The following is a 16812-nucleotide window of genomic DNA, read 5'->3' on the forward strand; positions in this document are numbered from 1 at the left end:
TTTGTACTGAACTAATTTTATTCATTATAGACAGATGCATGAAATGAAGTCTCTAATCTTAGGATGTCAGTCCATTTCTTCTGATGAAGTAGATACCATCAGCAAATCTATTCAAGATATAAAACAGGTTGTTATTTTTATTAATATCACTTGTTAGTATACTATAATCACATATTCAAACTTTCACGTTCTGAAAATTTCTGAATAAACGATGGGAGGGGGGATATATATATGGTACTCACTCTGTTATTAACTTCTGTAGCATGACAAGTGAGTGCTACAAAAGCAATGCTTTCATTCCATGTTTTATAGTTATATGATTGATAGTTTACTTATATAGTTATAGCAAAATTTATAAACTGCACTCATATTTTAACTTCTGTTATAAGTATACAATAATGATTGTGTTATATTTACAGTTCACCGCAATAGAATGCTAATAATAACTGTTATTATATAGACACTGCTAATAATAACTGCAGTTGTTATTAGCAGTGTCTTACTAGTGTAATTGTATGATGTACTCATCAGATTAGTTCATTAAACTTTCTTATGCACTTAGTAGTATCACTACTTCAAGGACTCACTGTATTACCTATATTTATTGATGCTTCCTTTACAGAAGTACTGGTACTATTACGTACCAATGTTAAGTAGATATTAGTAATTAACATTACCAATATTTTTGTAAGGAATAAAATATTATCCCTTATTTTCCCTTTTATCTACATACTACTGCCTGTCCTGAATGCCCACTGTGCTTCTGTTTTTATGTGGGCACTACTTTAGCTTTATTTAATAATTATAGTTCCTTTATAGAAATAATGCTACTTCATTTATTCCTTATTTTCCCTTTCAACTTTCTATAACTAACCCCCCACCCTGTGAAGCACGTGTTCATGGTGGAGGAAACTACCCAGTGATGGTGAAAAATGTTGAAAGTTTATTTTTCACTTGGTCAGACTATAATAAATTTAGCTTAATCCTTTATCCGAGTGTGTGCAAACAAAGTTTGTGCCTGAAAGTATATTCAGGACTGGGGTAAAGTGGTACAACACCGGGCAACTCCTTGCAAAGGTGGAGCACGCTACCAACACTCCTATCTCAGTATCTAGGAGTATATAGGAGGAGATGACCTTGCTAATGCTTCTGCCTGGTATCTCCACTTGGGCCTGGCTCATTATCCTATTTTCATTATTATATTTCTCATTATAATTCCCATTATCATTATCCTATCAGTATATAGGAGAAGATGACCTTCTGCCTGGTATCTCCACTTGGGCCTGGCTCCCACTGAAGAGGCCTCAATAAAGGTCGAAACTAGTCTGGGTAGTGGCCCTTCCCTTAATGCATAACATTATACATATCCGCAAGGAGATGTGTTTTGCATTATGGGAGATACTGAGATAGGAGTGATTGTTAGCTTGCTCCACCTTTGCAACGGTTGCCCAGTGTTGTACCATCTTACCCCACTCCTGAAGATACTTTCAGACACAAATTTTGTTTGCACACACTTGGATAAAGGATTAAACTAAATTTATTATACCCAGTGATGGTACTGGTCCTTTTAATTCTTATTCTGTTTCTGTGCTTTTCTTCCCATAATCCTCACTCTACATCTTCTGAGTTTTTTTTTTTTTTTTTTACTATCCTACTCCTTGACCACCATTACTGGGATCCCAGTGCCTTACTGTGTTTGCCATGCAGTGCAAAACTGTGGACATGGGGGGGGGGGGGTGATATTATGGATACATCTACCGTGTTAGAGTAAAACTTTAGTTTAATATAAAATTAAAAAACATATTCAACTCCTCTAAGGATCCTCTCTCCCCATTGGCACACCCTGGAGTTTATTGCATCTATTTCACCTGTAACTTACCTTATTGTGGAAATTGGACGTACAATCCCTATCCATTAAATAAAAAAACGACACGTTAAATATAATAATTTTAGTGAAACAGGCCTCTCAGATCACACTCTTAACCCTACATCTAATTGATTGGAAAAGTACTTGTTCTTTACATCCATACAAAAACTTGGTATAAATGGGAATTTAAAGAAGCCTATGAAATTTTGATCAACCACCCTAATCTTAATAATAATGGTGATTTAAAAATCCCAATGTATGCATCCAAGAATTTGGATGCACACATTCAGCCCACTTAGTTTCCAACAAACTCTGACTTTAGGACTCTAAGCAATTTTCATCTTTTATTGGCCACCGTCCATACCAGTTGTTGCAATTTATGTGCATACTTATATGGGTAATTTTATTTTTATTTATTTATTATTTTTCTATATGAATATGTTACTCTCCAGCTTAAGTTAACTTTGTAACCTAATAGATAACAGGACTAGCTTTGATGTAAGTTTTTTTTTTTTTACACCAGAGATCAGGCAAATAGTTTTAAAATTTTATCAGTAACTTCAGCATGCCATGTAGATTGTAGTGCAGTTTGTTTCTTTGTATATATACATATACTCCAGAAGATGACCTTAATGTGAAGGTTAAACATCAAGTGTATATTTGTATAGTTGTATCCATAATTTTCATAAAATGTATAAAGCATAATTTCAACCAATTCTGTTCTGTTTCAGTGGTATGGAAGATTACAACAGGCAGTCAATAAAACATGAAAGTTGCTTTGCGTAAATGTCACCCAACTTCTACTGGACCTTATAACATCTGTTATGAGATCAGACTTGTGTTGATATCAGCCATGGATCAACTGCTTTACTTATTTAACAGAATTTTCTCTGAGAATGTCAGATACCTAGCAAAAGACAATTATTGTTGCCTTTCCTAAGCCCAAGAAAGATCCAAATACTCAAATTTTCGGCGAATTGCTCTGATCAGCTGCTTCTGGCAGATTCTGGAAGAAATAGTCTTTTATGATTTCTTGAGAGAAACAAGCTTTTCCCAGAACATATAATCTTGCTCCTGCAAACAACACTCAAAATTGATCAACTGGTCTGAATGAAGCATCCATTTGAGATGCCTTCCTAAACATGAGCACTTAGTATCAGTTTTTTTTTTTTTGATATCGAAGAGTATATTATGCTGCCTGAAGTTTTGGAATGCTGAAAGACCTGCACAACTTTTATCACAGAGGGAACCTTATTGTATCAATAATTTTTTTAACTAACCACATCTTTCAAGTATGATCAGGAGCTGCTCATTCCATACTGTTTTCCCAAGAGGAGGGAATATCGCAAGGTTCAGGTTTTGATTGTCATGCTTTTTAGAATCAGTGTTAATTCGATAACAGACCAACTTCCTCCATCTGTAAGTAATGTGCTTTATATGACTTCACCATTTTGTGAAATTCATGTAATATGAGAGTAATAGAAAGACAGCTACAGCCAGCTGTTGAACATCTTTCAAAATGGATTATTATTATTATTATTATTACGGGCGACTCCAGGGGTCCTTGGACTCATCGAGGGAGGTCCTAAACATCATGTCCACACAACTATGTGATTACATTCTCACAGTATCTATCATACCTTGTCTTGAACTCGTTCACCGTCATAGCACCCACAACAGACTCTGGCAGCTTATTCCACTCATTTACCACTCTAAAAGTAAAGAACCCAGCTCTAACACCCCTGCTAACCACACTCTTGCCCAGCTTCCATAGCTGATCTCAAAAATATCCTCTGAATTAATCCTATAGAATCCCTTTAGCAATTTGAATGTCTCAATCATATCTCCCCTCCTCCGCCTATCAACTAGTTTCTGCAACCCACAAATCTTCAACCTGTTCTCATATGGTTCATTCCATAGACCTGTTATCATCTTAGTCACTCGCCTCTGGATCCTCTCCACCTCCTCCCCATCAAGAAGGAACCGAGGTGACCAAATCTGGGCACAGTAATCGAGAGGAGGTCTTATCAAGGCTCGGTACAGAAGTACAATAACTTGCTTGTCTCTGCTCGTCAAGGTATTTTTCAACAACCAAGTGAGTTGATGAGCTGATTTAGCTGCTTTTGCAGTGTGCCCCCTAAACTTCATCTCCTTATCCACCAACACTCCCAAGTCCCTGGCCTCATCAATCTCTTGGAGTACAGTTCCACCAATGTGGTATACTGCTGCTAATCTTTTCACCCCAAAATACATAACCTTACATTTTGTTACATTAAATTGACATCCATTCTCCTTAGCCCAGAACTCCAATCTATCTAAGTCATCCTGCAAGACTTTGACATCTTCTGCTTTCACTATTGCCCTACCCAACTTTGCATCATCAGCGAACAAATGAATTGTTCCACTTAGATCCTTCCCTATATCGTTAATGAACAGATTAAACAGCAGTGGTCCAAGAACAGAACCCTGCGGCACCCCACTAGTCACAGGCCGTCTTTTGGACTCCACTCCTGAATAAACCACTCTTTGATATCTCTCCATCAACCACCCACCTATCCATCCCACCAACCCTATATCCATTCCCATATGTTGTAGTTTACGGATTAGAATTCCATGTGGTATACTGTCAAACACCTTTGCCAGGTCCAGTTCAGCCGTCACCTTGTTATAAAACTTGAGCAAGTTACTGAAGCATGATCTACCCTTCACAAAGCCATGCTGTCCCCTGTACAGTATCTTGTTTTCATCAATCCATTGCTGTATTTTTCCCTTGACTACTTTCTCTAAGACCTTGACAACGACTCCTGATATGCTGATCGGTCGGTAATTTGCAACCGTAGTCTTGGATCCTCCTTTATGCAGTAGTGAAACTGTTTTCCCCTCTTTCCACACCTTTGGGACTAAGCCAGACCTGAGACTCAGATTAAACAACATGGTCAAGGGCACTGATAATTCTTTAGCCGCTTCACGCAAGACCCGTGCCGGTATACCATCCAATCCCACAGATGTGTTCACATTAAGGTTCTGTAATAGACTTAGTCACCTCCACTTCATTCATCACTATTCCCGTATAAACTAATGGTTCCTTCATTTTTTCAATGTCACCACCTGGATGATATGCTTTTGCAAAGTGCACGCTCAGTAACTCCACTATGTCGACTGATTCAGTGACCTCTTTACCATCGTCATTCCTTAAAATCATTTTGCCGTGCACAGTTTTTTTCTTGCTTGCAGCATATTGAAAGAACTGTTTTGGATTCTCTTTTGCTTGCAAAGCTAGTTTCCTTTCATAATCCGCTTTTGCTTTTTTTACCACACTCGTTACCTTTCTGGCCTGCACTTTATACCGTTCGTGTGCCTGCAGGTCACCCCTTTCTTTAAATTCCCTCCACAGTTGTTTCTTTCTTTGCAGCTCAAGCTTAATGGTGTTATTCATCCATTTAACCCCTACTTGTTTTACTATTCGGACCCTAGGTATACAATCAGCCATTACCTCCTGTAAATGATAAATGGGATGCTTATGAATGGGTTCAGGTTTTCCCAGATGAAGACAGTTTGTGTGTATTTTCCTGCAGATATGGTCTTTATACTGATTTAGAACTTAAACTATAGAAACTGTAATCCCAGTTGCATCATAAGCACAGTTCTTGGGGCACGTATCTGACAGGAAACTTAGTTTCATCTCTCATATATGCCAGTTGCAAGATTAGTGCTCTGAAGTAATCAATGTCCTTTACTTTCTGTCTTCTGCCTCTTTGGTTCTGATGGATGTTCTTTGCTCTATTTGTACCATGCACTGATTAGATTGAAACTTATTATTATTATTATTACAGGCAACTCTAAGGAGTCGTTAGACTCATCTAGGGAAGGCCCTAAACATCATGTCAAGAACAACTATTCAACATCCACATAGTATTCACAGTCATGGCACCCACAATAGACTGGCAGCTTATTCCACTCATTCATCACTCTCCAAGTAAAAACTTACCATATATTATCGCATATAATACGATCCACATATAATGCGAATTAGAAATTTTGTTTGAAAACTAGCCCTAAAATGTCATGTCCAAGTATAATGCGATCTGTTAATCTTGTTCCGTAACATTATAAATAATACAATACGAATTAACGAAAGAAATATTTATTTTAAAACAAAATGTCAAAATCCTTCAAATTCTTCTTCATCTTTTGAGTCATCAAACATTTCATTTATAAATTAATCTATAGGGATTGCATCATCAGTGTAACAGTTTTCGTCATCGTCTTCATGCTCTTCATTTTGTTGTGCGTCATCCTCGCTTTCGTATATGACGTAATCTTTGGATCCATCCATTGAATTACTTATTCCACATTTAAGAAATGAGCGTTGAATCATTTCCGATGGTATCGAATCCCATGCTTCTTTAACCTAGCTGGTGACTAGGGTGATCTCAGGCTTCTGAAAATTCCCATCCTTTGTCATCTTCACCAAACCAGATGACATTCATTCTCTCCATTTTTCATGTAAGTGATCTTTAAATGGCTTATTCAAACTGACATCAAGCGGCTGCAAAATGGAAGTTAGACCACCTGGTATTTTTATTATTATTATTATTATTATTTCGGGCAATTCCAAGGAGTCGACAGACTCATCGAGGGAGGCCCTAACATCATGTCAAGAACAATTATTCAACATTCACACAGTATCTATCATACCTCGCCTTGAACTCATTCACAGTCACCCACCTATCTGTTGTGGGATAGCACCCACAACAGACTCTGGCAGCTTATTCTACTCATTCACCCCAAGTAAAAAACCTAGCTCTAACACCCCTGCTAACCACATTCTTTCCCAGCTTCCATGTATGGCCCCTAGTCCTCCCACCACCAGTCGTATTCTCAAAAATATCTTCTGGATTAATCTTATAGAAACCCTTCAGTAATTTGAATGTCTCAATCATATCATCCCTTTTCCACCTATCAACCAATTTCTGCAACCCACAAATCTTCAACCTGTTCTCATAAGGTTCATTCCATTGACCTGCTATCATCTTAGTCACTCGTCTCTGTATCCTCTTCACCTCCTCCCCATCAAGAAGAAATACTGCCGCCGAGATCTGGGCACAGTAGTTAATATGGGATTTTATCAAGACTCGATATAGAGGAACAATAGCTTGCTTGTCTCTGTCGTCAAAGTATTCCTCAGTAACCAAGCGATTCGATGAGCTGATTTAGCCACTTTTGGAATGTGCCCCCCTAAACTTCAACTCCCTATCCACCAACACTCCCAAATCCGTGGCCTCATCAATCTCCTGGAGTACAGTTCCACCAATGTGATATACTGCTGCTAATCTTTTCACCCCAAAATGCATAACCTTACATTTTGCCACATTAAATTGACATCCATTCTCCTTAGCCCAGTCCTCCAGTCTATCCAAATCATCCTGCAAAATTTTGACATCTTCTGCATTCACTATTGCCCTACCCTACTTTGCATCATCAGCGAACAAATGAACCGTTCCTCTCAGATCCTTCCCTATATCGTTAATGAACAAATTCAACAGCAGTGGTCCAAGAACAGAACCCTGCTGCACACCACTTGTCACAAGCCGTCTTTTGGACCCTACTCCTGAATAAACTACTCTCTGATATCTCCATCAACCACCCTCCTATCCATTTCACCAACCTATATACATCCCCATATGCTGCAGTTTACTGATTAGAATTCCATGTGGTATCCTGTCAGAGGCTTTAGCGTGGTCCAGCAGTATCACTGTAAACCCATTACCCTTATCCATTTCAGCCGTCACTGTGTTATAAAATGTGAGCAAGTTACTAAGGGATGATCTGCTCTTCACAAAACCATTCTGTTCCCCCATAGAGTATCTCATTTTCATCTATCCATTCCTGTGTTTTTCTCTTGACTACTTTCTCCAAAACCTTGATAACGACTCCTGATATACTGATCAGTCAGTAATTTGCAACAGCAGTCTTGGATCCTCCTTTATGCAGTAGAACTATTTTCCCCTTTTTTCAAATTAAACAAAATGGTTAAGGGCACTGACAATTCTTTAGCTGCTTCACATAAGACCTGCGCTGGTATACCATCCAATCCCACAGATGTATTCACATTAAGGTTTTATAATATACTATTCACCTCAATTCCTGTATAAGCTATTGGTGCCTTATCACTGCAATATCACCACCTGGATGATATACTCTTGCAAAGTGCTCGCTCAGTAATTCCACTATATCAACTGATTCAGTTTCTTCCCTACCATCGGCATTCCTTAAAATCATTCTGCCATATACATTTTTTCTTTTACTTGCAGCATATCGAAAAAACTGTTTGGGATTCTCTTTAGCTTGCGTGGCTAATTTCCTTTCATTATCCGCTTTTGCTTTTTTTACCACACTCGTTACCCTTCTGGCCTGTGCTTTATACCATTTGTGTGCCTGCAAGTGACCTTTCTCCTTAAATTCCCTCCACAGTTGTTTCTTTTTTTGCAACTCAAGCTTAATGGTGTTATTCATCCATTTAACTCCTACTTGATTTACTATCCGGACTCTAGGTATACAGTCAGCCATTACCTCCTTCAAACGCTCCTTTACCGCTTCCCATGCACTATCAACCTCCAGTGCTTGCAGTTTTACATGCCATGGCACTGAACCAAGCAATCTCCTAAGCTTGTCATACTTACCAGCCCAGGAATAATTCCACATGCACCCTGTCTTAATTGAAAATTCCACACATTTAGCCACTTGGAAGGTGGCTAAATGTGTGGACCTTATTATACCAAGCACCTTATGATTACTCTCACCAATTGGTTGCAATGTGGTCATATTCAATACAGTCAAATTCTCAGATGCAATTACTAGGTCAAGCACTCTCGAACCACTAGTGTATTCCATTACATGCTATCTCAGGTAGTTATCCCTTAATGACTGCATAAAATCCAATTCCTTCCCTCCCATATGTTCTCTCCTCCTTCCAATCAATGTTACCATAGTTGAAATCCCCCAGACTTGATTGTGGGGTCCCAAGTTTATCTTTGTGCCAGAGAGAGAGAGAGAGAGAGAGAGAACACAGTGCAATGGTTGGATCCTATCCACCATGAAACCATTAGAATTGCAAGTGGAGCATTTTCAACTTTACCAGTCCCTAATTTCTTCATTAAGATAAATAAACTACCTTTGTTACCTCCATGTCAACAGCTATCTCTGATATATGCTACCAAAATCGCTTGCTGACCATCTCACATGGCCAACTTTTTTCGCCCATGGTGGAAGAATCTGTACATACTCCTTAGGCTACCATATATCCCTTTCTTTTGCAAACAAAAGCATTCTTAGAAGCTAGATATTAGGTTAGGCAATATTTCACAGATGCTATCAAATACACTACCTCTATAACATTCATATATACCATGCAGCTTTTCTTTCTGCAGGCCACCCAAATATTCCACACCTCCAGTTGTCTACTGTAACTCTTTTAAGCCTGTAGAAGGGAATATTCTGATTTTCTGCCTGTTTACACAGATGCTTCAAAACCACAGGCTCTAGTTGGGCATATTGCACTAAAATTACTACTGAGTAGAGTTTGTCATAAACTATGTAAGATTGAATGCTACCAAAAGTGTGTTATATCTAAATTTGTTTCATGAAGCTCTCCACAAGCAGTAAATCTAGAACTGCAGAAACATCTGGGATTCTCTAGTATCCAACATCCTTTCTCAGTTATTACAGAAACTATATTTCGCCATGCACTTCTTTTGGAGCCCAAGCCACAAAATCACATCCCCAAATCAGGATGCAGATACTGCAGGTAGACCAATACATTTTAAGCTTTCACCATCTTCCTATACATTGATTATAAGTACATCATGACTAACTTTTATCCCTGTGGCAGTTATCATGGAATAGAAACTGACAACAATAAACTCCATGAAGCCTGAAATCAAACTGTTGCAGTCTAGCATTCACAGGTACTGTAAAGACGAAGTGGTTCTTGTTTGACTCTACATAAGTCATAGTCATCTTACACACTCCTTCCTACTTAAGTTTAATGACATGCCTGTCTGTGAGGTCAATGGTACTGAACTGACCATCATTCACATTTCAATTGACTGCTCTTTATTTCTCAACAAGCATAATCACTATTTTAATCTCATTCATAATCCACTTGAGCGCTGTACACTGAGGCTGATTTTATCAGATTTATGAAGTGTATTTTTTAAAGAAGTCGTTATTTATCCCTGTATGTAAATTGTGTATATTATTTTTTATTTATGGAATGTAGTTATTATATATTGACTTTTAATACCTGATTTGTTTATTTTTATTTATGGAATATAGTTATTGTATATTGGCTTTTATTACCTGGTTGTTTTTTATGAACTTTACACTTGTTTATTTGTACACTCATTTGTATATCTGTTTATACTGTTCCTTTATTTATTTATTAATTACTGCCTTTGTGAACCACTATGATCTGTGTTTGAATACTATAACCGTACAACCTTAAAAGTTACATCATTGCACACTTCCTATCAACACAATAATCACCCAGATAAGCTTGTTATCTGTCAGCATTCCAATATTATCAGATATTATATTTCTATTCAAAATTAAGTGGATATTGAATACCACATTATTTCTTAGCCGAATAAGAAACATAAAGATAGGAAATCTAATCTAAGAGTTTCATGCCGAATATAGAAAACTATATAAAGATCGGCGAGTCCAAGCGTAAGCCAACACTTGGTAGTGCAATGCTACGGCAACTCGTAGTAAAGATGGAGTATGCTCCGATCACTGTTCTTAGTATTTCCCCATAATGTAAAACACAGCTCCTAGGAGATGTATTACTGTTCTACATTATGAGAGAAGGGCACTACGACCGGTTTCGACCTTTTTTGAGGTCTCATCAGTGAGTAGGTAGACCTAGATGTAATACTAAGGTTTCAATGTCAGAACTTATATCTTTACTGTGGTACTGATATCCACTTCATTTTGAATTTTACTTTGCCAAAGTGAAGCCTGTTGGCTCTTATTTCAGTTATTATATTTCTGTCTTCTAAGGCACTTCATCAACTGACACAATGAAAAAGGAAAAGTTGGTCCTTGTTGGAGATCTAAATAGCAGAGTAGGAAATGATTGTGAGACATACAAAAATATTTTGGGAAAATTTGGAGAAAAGAGCAAAGCTAATAATAATGGCAAATATCTGTTGGATTTCTGCTCAGGACATGGACTGGTTATTACTAACACCATGTTCCAACATAAAAATGTGCACAAATTCACATGGAGAGAAGAGGCAAGGAATAAGAAAAGTCTCATTGACTATGTTATTGTTGATAGTGATGTTTTCTCCCTGGTGCAGGACACCAGAGTGTACAGAGGATTTGAAATTGGAAGTGATCACTATTTTGGCTTGAGCAGGATAAAATTGAATTTCATATTCAAAAGAATAACATGTAAGAAAGTTTTAAAGCGAATAAAAGTTGAGCAGCTCTCAGATGTGAACTGTAGACTAAAATACACAAAGATTATTGAAGAAAAAATGAAAGAGTTTGAGAACAGGAATCAAACCTTGGAGATTCAGTGGCAAACTCTGAAGAAAACATTGATTGATTCTGCCAGAGAGGCATGTGGTGAGGTTATCTGCAATGATAAAAAAATCAGAACTCCTTGGTGGACGCAGGAAGTTAAAGAGGCAGTGAAGGAAAAGAAGAAAGCATATCAAAAGTCCCTGTCAAATAAGTCAGCTTGTACTCTTAGAGAATACAGAGACAAATGCAAGAATGCTAAACACTGTGTAAAACTAGCTAAACAAAAGTCATGGGAGGAGTTTGGCAAGAATATAGAAAATAAATATCAAGAAGCTGGCAAAATATTCTGGAGGTTGTTGTAGAAGTTTAGGAATGGAGGAAAGAATGCTGTAAAAGGAGTTAGAGATGATAAAGGTGACATGAAATCAGGAGAAAAAGATATCCTTGAAGTATGGAGTAATTTCTTTGAAAAACTGCTAAATGAAACAAGCAGTGATGAGAGCACAGTGGTAAAAAACACTGACCAGGCATGCAGTCAGGAATACATATCCGTATTTGAAGTAGAAAAAACCATCAAAGGCTTGAAATGTGGAAAGGCAGCAGGGGTAGATGATATTCGACCAGAAATGCTGAAGTATGGTGGTGTGAGAGTCTTACAGTGGCTGCACTGCATAGTTCAGAAATCATGGACAGAGGGACGAATTCCCGATGACTGGTGTAGAGCTCTCATAGTACCCATATGTAAAAATGGAAATAAAACTGAATGTGAGAATTACAGAGGTATTTCTCTACTGAGTGTTCCTGGGAAGATCTATGCAAATATACTTGAGAAACGGTTGAGAAGAATTGTGGAAGAAAAGCATGGTGAAGAAAAAGCTGGATTCAGGCCAAATAGAGGCAGTCAGGATCGGATCCTCACTTTACGACAAATAGTCGAGAAAGCATGGGAATATAACAGAGATCTGTATTTGAGTTTTGTCAATTTGGAAAAGGCACCAAGAGAGAAGCTATTCAATACGCTACAGTTATATGGTGTCAATGGGGCATTATATCAAGCAATACTTAGTCTTTATTTGGGTCGTAAGTCAGCAGTTAGAATTGAAGGAAGTACAGGAAGATGGTTTAATGTTAAATCTGGTGTGAGACAAGGATGTACATTATCCCCTCTGTTATTCATTATCTATATGGATCACATTATGAAAGAAAGTGGTATTAAACATGACACCAAAATTGGAGATGTTAATGTCAGCTGTTTCCTTTATGCGTATGATGTTATACTTCTAAATAAATCTGCTACTAGTCTTCAAGATTCTCTGACTAAATTGAATAGCTGTTGTAATAGATATGGTATGAAGGTCAGCAATAAAAAGACAAAGACAATGAAAATAGGCAAAATCATTGAAAATGTCAACTGTGTTGTGAACGGAGAACCAGTGGAACAAGTGAAACATTTCAGCTACTTATGCACGATTTTTACTGAAGATGGTAAATTAAATATAGAAATAGACAACAGAATCAGCAAAGCTGGTATGGTAGGAAGTCAATTGAATAAAATCATATGGAATATGAGAGAAATTAGTCAGAACACTAAATTAGCTGTATACAAGACAGTGTTCAAACCAGTTTTAACTTATGGATCTGAGAGCTGGGTAAGAAGTAAAACACTTCACCAAAGACTAGAGACCACAGATATGAGAGTCCTGAGAAAGATTATAGGCATGAACAGATGGCATCAATGGCAATATCATATTAAAAACGAGGATATTAGGAAAGAACTTGACATTGTCAACATCCAGGAATGCGTTAGCAGAGCTAATCTCAGGTGGTATGGTCACTTAAACAGAATAGGCGAAGAAAGATTAGCAAAACAAGTGTTCTCTGCCAGGTTGGCAGCAAAACGACCCAGAGGAAGACCAAGATATAGGTGGATTGATACGGCACAAAGTGCCTTAGACGATAGAAATATAAGATCTGATAATATTGGAGTCTTGACAAGTAACAGACTGATTTGGAGGAAAATTGTAGATAGGAAGTTAGTAATGATGTAATTTTTTTCTTGTAGTACTGTCATATCCTGTACTTGAGGGTACATGTCAGTAATTTGATGATGATGACTTACAACTCAAATAAAGACTAAGTATTGCTTGATATAATGCCCCATTGACACCATATAACTGCAGCGTATTGAATAGCTTCTCTCTTGGCACCTTGTCATATGCCTTTTCCAAATCGACAAAACTTAAATACAGATCTTTGTTATATTCCCATGCTTTCGCGACTAATTGTCGTAAAGTGAAGATCTGATCATGACAGCCTCTATTTGGCCTGAATCCAACTTGTTCTTCACCAAGCTTTTCTTCCACAATTCTTCTCAACCATTTCTCAAGTATACTTGCATAGATCTTGCCAGGAACACTCAGTAGGGAAATACCTCTTTAATATTCACATGTAGTTTTATTTCCCTTTTCATATATGGGTACAATGAGAGCTCTACTCCAATCATTGGGAATTCGTCCCTCTGTCCAGGCTTTCTGAACTATACAGTGCAGCCACTGTAAGATTCTTATACCACCATACTTCAGCATTTCTGGTCGAATATCATCTACTCCTGCTGCCTTTCCACATTTCAAGCCTTTGATGGCTTTTTCTACCTGAAGTATGGATATGTATTCCTGACTGCATGCCTGGTCAGTGTTTTTTACCACTGTGCTGTCATCACTGCTTGTTTCGTTTAGCAGTTTTTCAAAGTAATTACTCCATACTTCAAGGATATCTTTTTCTCCCGTTTCCATGTCACCTTTATCATCTCTAACTCCTTTTACAGCACTCTTTCCTACATTCCTAAGCTTCTTCAACAACCTCCAGAATATTTTGCCACCTTCTTGATATTTATTTTCTATATTCTTGCCAAAGTCCTCCCATGACTTTTGTTTAGCTAGTTTTACACAGTGTTTAGCTTTCTTACATTTGTCTCTATATTCTCTAAGAGCACAAGCTGACTTATTGATATGGCAGGAACTTTTGATATACTTTCTTCTTTTCCTTCACTGCCAGTTTAACTTCCTGTGTCCACCAGGGAGTTCTGATTTTTTTATCCTTACAGACAACCTAACCAGATGACTCTCTGGCAGAATCAATCAATGTTTTCTTCAGAGTTTGCCACTAAATCTCCAAGGTTTGATTCCTGTTCTCAAACTCTTTCATTTTTTCTTCAATAATCTTTGTGTATTTTACTCTACAGTTCACATCTGAGAGCTGCTCAACTTTTATTCACTTTAAAATTTTCTTAGATGTTATTCTTTTCAATATGAAATTCAATTTTATCTTGGTCAAGACTAAATAGTGATCACTTCCAATTTCAAATCCTCTGTACACTGTGGTGTCCTACACCGGGGAGAAAACATCCCTATCAACAATAACATAGTCAATGAGACTTTTCTTATTCCTAGCCTCTTCTCGCCATGTGAATTTGTGCACATTTTTATGTTGGAACATGGTGTTAATAATAACCAGTCCATGTCCTGAGCAGAAATCCAACAGATATTTGCCATTATTATTAGCTTTGCTCTTTTCTCCAAATTTTCCCAAAATAATTTTGTATGTCTCATAATGATTTCCTACTCTGCTATTTAGATCCCCAACAAGGACCAACTTTTCCTTTTTCATTGTGTCAGTTGCTTTTTCTAAAGCCTCAAAAAATTCCTCCACTTCTACCTTAGCAGAACCTTCTGTGGAACCATAGGCACAAATAAGTCTCATTGTCCGGTTCTCTGTTCTCATATTTGCCCACATTACTCTACTTGAGACTGGCTGCCATTCAAGAAGATTAGCCTCGTATTTTGTGTGGAATACTATGGCTGCCCCTTCTTTTCCTTGATTGTCATTGCCTGAATATAACATTTTGTATTTATTGGAAAGATCTCGCCAGTTTTTGTCTTTTTGGTTTCCGTCACCCCTATTATGTCGATCTGGTACTTATCTAATTCCTCAGCTAGCTCCATTTCTTTGCCATTCAGGCTTCTTATGTTGATAGTACCGATCTTTAACTCTGATGTTGAGTTGGGGTTTTTTTTTCAGATTTGTTCCAGTAGCTGACTTTTCGCTGTTCGCCCTGGTTCCCTGGCGAAAACAACGGGGGCCTTGTTTAACCGGGCGACGCCCCAGCCGGCATGAAATTTTGTCATGTTGTACCATCATTTTTTATTTTGGTTTACCCAATAAGAATACAGTTTGGTCAGCTGAATCCCAAATAGATACCCAACAGGGTGCACCACGAGAAGGTGAGGATTGGACATTAGGTCAGAAGCCCTGGTCGGTTGTCCGCATTCCTTTAAAGGCTATGTGGAGGTCTCCTCTCAGTTATACAGCTTTGACCCTTAAGCACCCCCCTAAAAAAACAAATATCTAAATTAAGTGGATATTAAATCCAACATAATTTCAAAGCTTAGTACAGAAACTATAAATGTTTGGTGTGAGAACAGAGAGCTAGTGGGAATACACTGCTGTCATATTATGACTTGCCATAAGTGAACTCTCGCTTACGGGAAAATACACCTGTCCAATGTGTTGAGTTCCATAGTACTGAGAGTTTTTGCCCTCTAGGTTTCTGCCTAGTCTCTGATGAAAACCAATGAGTTTTAAACAGCTATCAGGCTAGTGAAACCTTATAATGAATCAATAGGAGTCAAATATATGGATGCTCACAGCATTCAGCGTCACCTATACGGTTCAGCTAGGGCAACTCATAGTTTGGCTGCAGTGTATTTCTGCTAGCTCTCTGGTCATTTTTTGCACAAAACTTTTATAGTTTCTGTATTTGGCTTTGAAATGGTGTTGGATTTAATATCCACTTAATTTAGATGTTTTCAATATTTCTATTTTCATTATTGTTATTTTTATCACATCAACCAAGATAGTCAGTAAACTCGTTGCAGGAGGTTCACTCAATGAACAACATATTTATCATATTAAACCTTAAAATCCTTAACACTTCGAGCATTTACAATTCATTCTGGTTATGCATTCCACTTACCAACAGGTCTCTATATAAAAAATCTGCTCCTCTTCTTCTTCTTCTTCACCACAGCTTCCAAGATGGCCCCTTGTTCTTCTCTCTCACCTTCTACTCTTTTTTGTAATTATATCTTCTCTTTTCTGTCTACCCACCAAACTCTGCAATTTATATTCCTTTAACCTCTCTCTCTCTCTCCATAACACACTCCAGAATCCTGATACTGCTTCGGTTACTCATCTTCAGACCTTCTCCAATGTTTCTACATCAGAATAAAAACTAGCTGACCAAACATCCGAGTGTGGTCTGATCGATGCTTTATGCAGTAGTACAACCCTATATGTCAATGGACTCCTTATAGCTGCAATGCAATGTGTAGTCTTTGCAACACTTTCAATGT

The 16812-nt window shown here is 37.7% G+C and overlaps 1 protein-coding gene across 3 annotated transcripts in view; it reads left to right on the plus strand.

Moving 5' to 3' along the window:
• Positions 1-16812, plus strand: part of LOC150108792 (kinesin-like protein KIF11-B) — a 706328-nt gene that overhangs the window by 555116 nt on the left and 134400 nt on the right. For all 3 annotated transcript variants that reach the window (XM_090403242.1, XM_090403252.1, XM_090403263.1), the window contains exon 20: positions 31-127. In XM_090403242.1, the coding sequence (XP_090259368.1) occupies positions 31-127 (97 nt within the window). The remainder of the gene's footprint in view (positions 1-30; positions 128-16812) is intronic.

Source organism: Typopeltis vanoorti, chromosome 2 (genome assembly GCF_054136105.1).
Source record: "Typopeltis vanoorti isolate ZY-2024b chromosome 2, IOZ_Tvanoo_1.0, whole genome shotgun sequence".
NCBI classification, from domain to species: domain Eukaryota; kingdom Metazoa; phylum Arthropoda; class Arachnida; order Uropygi; family Thelyphonidae; genus Typopeltis; species Typopeltis vanoorti.